At 35.0% G+C, this 8,001-nt stretch overlaps 1 protein-coding gene across 2 annotated transcripts; it reads left to right on the top strand.

The window, feature by feature from the left end:
- The first annotated feature begins 1,117 nt into the window (after positions 1 to 1,117).
- LOC143346473 (glutathione S-transferase 1-1-like) lies at positions 1,118 to 7,327 on the top strand. Of its 2 annotated transcripts, none has more exons than XM_076774593.1 (7): positions 1,118 to 1,305; positions 4,998 to 5,124; positions 5,226 to 5,438; positions 5,641 to 5,699; positions 5,777 to 5,918; positions 6,104 to 6,271; positions 6,950 to 7,327. In XM_076774593.1, the coding sequence occupies exons 3-7, from the start codon at positions 5,298 to 5,300 to the stop codon at positions 7,103 to 7,105; spliced, it is 666 nt and encodes a 221-aa protein (XP_076630708.1). In that variant the 5' UTR covers positions 1,118 to 1,305; positions 4,998 to 5,124; positions 5,226 to 5,297; the 3' UTR covers positions 7,106 to 7,327. The 2 variants fall into 2 exon arrangements, with proteins under 2 accessions (XP_076630708.1, XP_076630709.1); XM_076774594.1 differs by having other exon boundaries at positions 4,998 to 5,145.
- Positions 7,328 to 8,001: the final 674 nt, after the last annotated feature.

The raw sequence follows: 8,001 nt of genomic DNA, 5'->3' as shown, positions 1-8,001 counted from the left end.
ATTAAGTATAAAACGTTAGAACAAGAAGACATTGTCACGAAGTCGATAGATCTCAAGGGTCAATATCAATTTGAATTTTAGTTTACTTTGTACGGAGCACATTATCCCTGAAGTAGTTAAAATGATAGAAGAAAAACATACTCCTATAATTGTCCAACTCCGACGATTAATTTATTAATAGAAATAGGTATTCAAGCTATCCTTATTTTTCTACATGAGAAATTTTCTTTCGCGTCCATTTTAAATTTTACGATGCCCCTGGGAATGCTGCCCCCTGCTTTAGAAAAGGCTGTTTTCAAACTGAAGTAAAACATTCTTATATTTGCCATCGAATAACTCGGGTATACTTTAAAATAATTTAAAAATAACAGATCGCAGCATTTCGTGCGTTGATCGCGCAAACAGTAAGTAAAGAATAATTATTTTTTAAAATTTATTTTAAAGTATGGATATTTACGCATTTTTCTTGAAAAATATGGTCTTGACAGCTAATACAATTTATAAAGTATTTAAAATCGTAAGTTATAAAAAGAATCATTCGAACAGAAATTACCGTACGCATTTCGACGAGTATAAATATTTCGACAATATTATAAGCACGTGCAAGCATACGATCTAAACCTGATGTCTGCAAACACTCGTAACCCGGCGTTTGCTAATTTATTAACTCGCATATCAAGTGAGAACACGGTGCAACAATAATATCGGGCGCGATACGGAACGATCGAACAATCCGCGGCAAACGTTTGCCTAGAATTTGTTACTGGGCTACCAGGCGTTTATCGTAAAATATCGTCGTTGTTTTGGGTTTCAATCATAACCGCCCGCAGTGTCGTTTCGGCATTCATCGGCGCTGCTAGTTGTTCAGAGATTAATAGGATTTTCTTTGTCCAGCCGTCAAACGTGGACCAACAAGCAGCACGTGCATTTTGCGCGATACCAGAAACTTTCCAGTTCCAATCGTAACCGCCCCGAGGGGTTGTTTTGCTATCGATCGAGCCACGCTTCCCCACGAAACCTTCGACCGCGTCGGACAATGTCATCGTTACACTTTGATGCTTATGTTTGGCATTATGGTATCACTATGGAAACTTGACGTACCATTCGACGACGTGTTTACCTCGCTTCCAGACGCGTTTGTTTGCGAAACGTACGATTTCCTACGTCCGGACGAGACAATCGGCGCGCTTGCGATCCTAATCTGTTAATCCGATACGGAATCGGCACTGTCATTACGCGTGTACGTGTGTGCAATAATTTGATACTTCGTGAAAGTTGCCAACGTGGATGCCATAAGAAGCTAGGGTAATTATTCACGGCTACCTTATTTAGAACGTTGTCAAAGTTGAAACGATTTCAGCCGACTGTCTATTTCTTTTCTAGTTAGTACAAATATGCACAAATTTTATATGAATATGGTATGTCCTATGACGTGAGGACATGTCAAAATAATAAACAAAATATTTGTTATAAGCAATTTGTACTTGTAGAAGAAAAATTTTTGAATCATTCATGTATATTGTCTCCTGTTCGAGAAATCTAGTTATTATTGAGAGCCACTGGTGGGCAAGTTTCCTTCCTCGTGACGGATGTCACATGCGACGATTTTCTCTCGTTTGTTCCGATTAGTTATTTTCTAACCCAGCATTGCTCTTCATTTAGATTTCTCTGAATACGTGTGGAGGCTATTATTGGATTTGAATGCGGTGTTACGGTAACTGTGTCGTCGGCAATGTTTGTTGTGGTGGGTTTGACGTGGGAAAATCTGCAAAGGTTGTTGCGGTGGTCTTTGACGTGGCCAAATTTATCATACAAAAGATATAATCAGCCTTCTAAAGCTCTCTTCTTAAGGGAATTGGGGAATATCAGAGTTTATGTTTCCATAACCAGTGAGAAAAGGAACATTTCTAATGTACATAATTAATTTCAATTATTTAGCAGACCACATTTGAAAACAAGAATGACTCAAATAAGTCTAAGTAAATAACAGATTTCATTACGACGTCTTAATTTGGAATATATATAAAACCATTTACCTAATAAAAGTTTTAATATAATTAGCACGATTTTATTAAGAGCCCGAATACTCTATTTTAATGAATTAATTAAAGTAATGTCTACTTTATTAAACCCAGTAATGTAACAGGCATTATTTCTGAGTCTGAAGTTAAAACAGTTACAGTAGATGTAAAAAAAGCATCAAAATTATTAGAAAAAAATATTAAGAATAGAATCTGTAATAGGACAACTCAAAGGGCGTTCAAGAAAGTTGATTTTATACCAGTTGAAAAGAAAAAGAAGTTCGCCCTTCCGAAGAAAAATATTAAAACTTGTAAGAGAAACCTTATTCTATTTAAAAAACTGATAGTGACCTTTATATGATGATAAAAATACGAAATAATAAAAAATTGATTACAGCATTGTTTGTGCTGCTTGATATCATATAATTTGAAACATTTTTTTCTACAACAAATAATTTATGAGTTATTTCAAGCCATCACGTTACGAGATTCACCCTGTATACACATGTGGGGGTTGCAGCGAAATGCACTGACCCGGATTTGGTGGCTGAATGATACAACACAATGTTGATATAAAACGAAGTGAGGTAGGGAGTAGTATTGTATACATCTGCGAGTCAAGCGGGAGTCCCTATTCTTACAGCCACGCGAAATGGTTCTCACAACACTACTGCTTGTAATTAATATCTTCTACGATAAAAGAAAGTACAGTTTAATCAAACGTATCTTCATTAATTCATTATTTTAAACGAAATTTCCTGAATTCTATATGAAATTTTTATCGTGATACCCAAGAAATTGTCTTATACAAACGAAGAACTGACGTATGTTATGAAACGATTCAATACTGGTAATGACAACAAGAGAAATAGTAACAGTATAATAATAACAATACGTCTTTATTGTATCAAACTTATAAACATTAAGAAATTAGTGTTCTACGAAAAGAAGATATCAGACATGACGTTATTAATCTGACATATCAGACATTACCCGAATGCTCGCGCAAAAAGGAAATGGCAGAGTCAATAATTGGATATTAATATATAAATGAATTTTAGTAACGATGTTAGAAATAGAATGTTGAACATGAGGGGAACATGGAAATGAATTGATAGTGTCACATGAGATGAATCGTGTCCTTATCTATACGCTTCTACATCATTGTCATACTAGACATTTGATCTCTAGTGTCTTTCTGGACTGTCTAATGTAGTGATGATGTGGAAATGAACTGATAACCATAACATGGATAGATTGTCTAATCGGATGATGATGTAGACATGAACGGTTCAGGATACAAGAGTAGAATGTGTAACACCATGGCAATATAGAATTGAAGCAGTTAGGATACGAGGCATAGAAATGTAAAATAACGTAAGCACAAAGGGACTAGGATCGAATCTTTAATAGAGCAATGATACGAAATTTAATTGGTAAGGATACCAGAGATAAAATATCTAATAAACTGAAGGTAATAAAATTAACTAACAAGGACATCGAAAATAGAACTACTCTAGTGTTGTGTTGATATGGAATTGAACTAGTAAATATATCAAAAATAGGATGTCTAATACAGTGAAAGTATAGAATTGGACTCGTGAGGATACTAGAGATAGATTGTGTAATAAAAGGATGATATAAAAATAAACTGACGGGAACAACTGGAATCGAATGTCTAGTAGAATGATGATATAAAAGTAGACTTACAAGGTTACAAGGAAGGAAACATCTAAGCAGTGACAATACAAAATTGAACTGGCGAGAATACGAGAGATAAAATGTCAAATACTATGAAGATACAGAACCTGTAAGGATTCCGGAGACAAATTGTCTACTAGAATGATTACATGGATATTCATTGTAATAGCAACGATAGAATGACAAATACAATAGTAATATAGAAAAAAATCTATTTATCTAAAATTGATAGAATATTTGTTACAAGTATTTTGTATACCGTCTGCATCGCTCAGACCTAAAGGAGCGAATGAGGGTGTCACTCAAGAGTCATTTCATTTAAAATGTGTTCGATCCAGAACATGAAGGATCGACTATATCCAACGAAATGCCAATTAATTAAAAATAATGAAATTGGCCTGGGAGAAAAGACGGCGAATCGTATTCTGCGTTTGACAGTTTCAACCCCGGTCAGAGTTGAATTATCACGAAAGGGGGAGTGGTTTTTCCAAGAGCTCATTACATTTACCTCTTCCTCGTGGTATTTTATCGCAATTTTTTTGTACACAATTGCCGAGCACCAGGAAGTTTTATAATTTGTACTATTCGGCCTCTGCACTATCGGAAATTCGTTTTCGAATCGTAATTAATGGAAGTTTGATAACGATGGAAATGTTAGTGCGACGTGTAAATTACAAAAATGGTTAAGAGCTTTATCAATATACATAAGTAGAACAGTGATAAAAGAAAAGTAAAACTGCAGATCACAATTTTCCTGAGTTATTGGTTTTTATTTTTTAATAACAAACTGGATTCGTTAACTTTAGTGTCAGACTGTTTTGTATACACAGTTTTGTATACACAAGTGAAAGCCTCATGAATATAGTTGTTTTCTTTTTAAGATTACGATCCCTATAAAAAACTTACTCTGCACTTTTCATTGATCTTCCTTTACATCGTTTTTATACGTAAAGCGTGTTTAAGTGATTTGATGGTGTATTGTAAAATCGCTATCATAATTATAGCATATCATCGATATTACTGGAAATCTTCTTATTAAATTTTTATAAAAAGAATTTTGTAACGAAGGAATTTGTCTTCTAATTTGATGAAATCTTATTCGATCAAATTTCTAGTACTGAAATTTTCAAATTTCTCGACCCTAAACCAAGCAAAATTGTCAACACGATATTCATGAACGCACGGTAGCGTCTGCACTGAACAACTAAAAACTGATAACGATAAAGTCGCTGGCATCGGTATATTATTAAAATACACACCATTTATCGAATGCAGGTACCTCGTTCGTACAAACGGTCTACATATTGGAGCTCGCCACATACCTAAGAAGGGACCGCTATAAAAATCCGTACGACCCAGTCGATGATCTTCCAATCCATAGGATCCCAGGCACGGCAGCGAGGTAAATTTGTATGCGAACAAGGTACACACGGATGCAAAGCCTAGAGATTCGAAAGTTTTTCTTTACTCGGGGGCTGCTGTATAAAAATCTCGTTTGCACAGGAACGTTACGCGAGCGAAAAGAAGAAGAAGTCGCTGTGTCGAGGGGAAAGGTAGTGGCAAGAGAAGCGCACGATGCCGATTGATTTTTACTACCTTCCGCCCAGTCCACCGTGCAGGTCGGTTTTGTTAGTGGCAAAAGCGATCGGTGTTCACTTGAACATGAAGACAGTCAACGTGATGAAGGGAGAACAGATGAATCCGGATTTTTTGAAGGTTCGTTCCGCTGAACGTGCAAACAAAGCGTAATTGATGCGCTTGTCCTCCAAATACCTCACCCCCCTGCGATCTTTAATTATTTTTCAAAAAATTGCAAGATAGGATCCAAATCTAAACATTGAAACAAATAAAATCGCGACCAAATATCTGTACAAATTGCATGTTTGAAAGTTTATAAATTTTTAATTGCACGTTTCAGTTAAATCCACAGCATGTAATACCAACGATAGATGACAACGGATTCGTTTTGTGCGAAAGGTGGGTAATTCTTAACCTTAATAAACCTTCTCGTTGCACGAACTGGCCCTGGCTTTTACTCGTTAACGTGTTCACAGCCGGCCAATTATGGGATATTTAGTGAACAAGTACGCAAAAAACGACTCTTTGTATCCAAAGGACCCGAAAAAAAGAGGCTTAGTAAATGAGAGATTGTACTTCGATGTTGGTTGTCTTTTCGAGAACACGGTTCAATGCTATGTAAGTGTATACACGTATTTTCGAATAAGAAATGCACAGTTTTATTAATTAGAAGCTCGTTAATTTGGAACAATTTTACTTACTAAATCGTGAAACTTCGAATCGAATTTTCATAGAAAATACTCGTAAAGTTTTTAATTATCTTAATCAATATCACGTCAGACTACTTATCAGTAATGTATTAGCTTCCGGTTATATTTGGGAAAGCAAATTCAATACGCGAGGAAGATCTGCAAGCTGTAGAGAAGGCATGTGAATTATTGAACACATTCTTGGAAGACAGCGAATTCGTAGCCGGAGATACTCTGACCATCGCTGACTTCACTATCAGTACCACTATTTGCGTTTTAGAAGTAAGTATTCGGAAACGACGTATCGAACGATCATATAATTTTAAACGAGCAATTCAAAGTGGAACATGCAAGAACCGCGGCAATATACTTGACAATAAGAAAGTACTTTTATACTTTTATGGCGGGAAAGGGTGGAACGTTCTGTGACAGTTGTAAATTCATAGCAATTCTTTCTTCCTACTTCTTTATTTAATAAGGAAGAGTGCTGCTATGGCACTCAAAATATTATCAACATTATGCGTACGAACCAGACGGGATGATTCTAGAAACTGAGACAAGTTGTAGATCTTTTGTAAACGAAGATAGAACAAACTGATAGAAACAACGATCGAATATTTCAATTTTTGTGTGTGCAGCGGTGCAAGTGTACAATAGACTCTAGAAATAAATTTTGTTGATTTTGAAGCTATCTTACATATTAAAATAACGAATGTATGAACTGTTATATATATTTTTAGACGCATACTATCTCGTAAACGAAAAAAACATATGTCAAGAATTAAACACTTTATTTGAGAAAAAATAGATATCGAATATTTTTAGAAAAATTATTTCAAGCAGTAACTAGCCACTTTCGCGATATTCTCGACCATTAATAAATGAAAGTAGAGAAAATTATGTATTAATATTGCCTAAAGCATAAAAATTCTCATAGATCGTATAACGTTTGGTTGACAGTCTGTGGGCTTTGATATTGGCCGATACGATAATGTGGCAGCGTGGCAGAGTCGGTGCTCCGAGATTCTGGATAAATTCGGATTCCAGGAGGTGCACGAACCAGGGATGAAATTGTTTTCCGAGATGTATCAGGCAAATTTACAGGAATCCAATTAACACCTATATTGCTCAGGCTGTGAAACCATACAATCGATGATCGTTTACCAGTGATCGAGATTAAACATGAAACCTATTGAATCGCTACAAATCATTAGTTCGTTTAACGAAAATATCTCGTTTAAAATAAAATTTACAGGCAAGAATTTCGAATTTGCAGTCTATGTAAGTTAGAAGTTAATAGGTTTTACGTTGACTGTATAGTATTTTGTAGAATGATATATCGCACAGTAGGTCACTTTATTAAACTATTCACCATTTACGAAATTAGTTTTGTAGAGAAATAAACATTAAAATGCAATATGAATAGGTGTATTCATTTCTTATGAATTTTTATTCTAGTCTATTTGATTCTGAATAAAATAAGTTTCTAATACCCATTGAATAGAACTCAAATATCTAATTCGACTATACTATGACGGGGATCGATTCCACGGCAAGAGATTTAAAACGAAATCGAAAGAGAAACGATCAGAGGCCATAGAGAATTAATTAGTTACCCACAGTTGAGAGTTTTATTACTGGTTGACCTAATTTCACGCTGTATAAATATCTTAAATATAAAACATTGGAAATAACGAGGGAAAGGTGGAAATTGGGCGTTCGTAGCAATATATTTTTGGTTCGCTTATTTCATAATCGTGTTACTGGTTAATGAGGAAATACACAATGGTAAATTGAAACAATTAACAAGCAATTCCCTCCCCTCGCGAAATTTGTATAAAATTCTATAGATTCTACCTGTTTTTCAAATTTGATCAAATTATGTTTTTAAAATAAAAATAATATGTACTACGTCAAACCCCGGAAAATGTGATGTTAAATGTGTGAAATCTTTTGAACCCGTTTTTCTCAAAATCACTAAAACTGGATATACAACGTATTTCAACACTTAA

The sequence above is a fragment of the Colletes latitarsis genome, chromosome 10, assembly GCF_051014445.1.
Source record: "Colletes latitarsis isolate SP2378_abdomen chromosome 10, iyColLati1, whole genome shotgun sequence".
NCBI classification, from domain to species: domain Eukaryota; kingdom Metazoa; phylum Arthropoda; class Insecta; order Hymenoptera; family Colletidae; genus Colletes; species Colletes latitarsis.
This window is presented reverse-complemented; position numbering and strand designations above follow the sequence as displayed.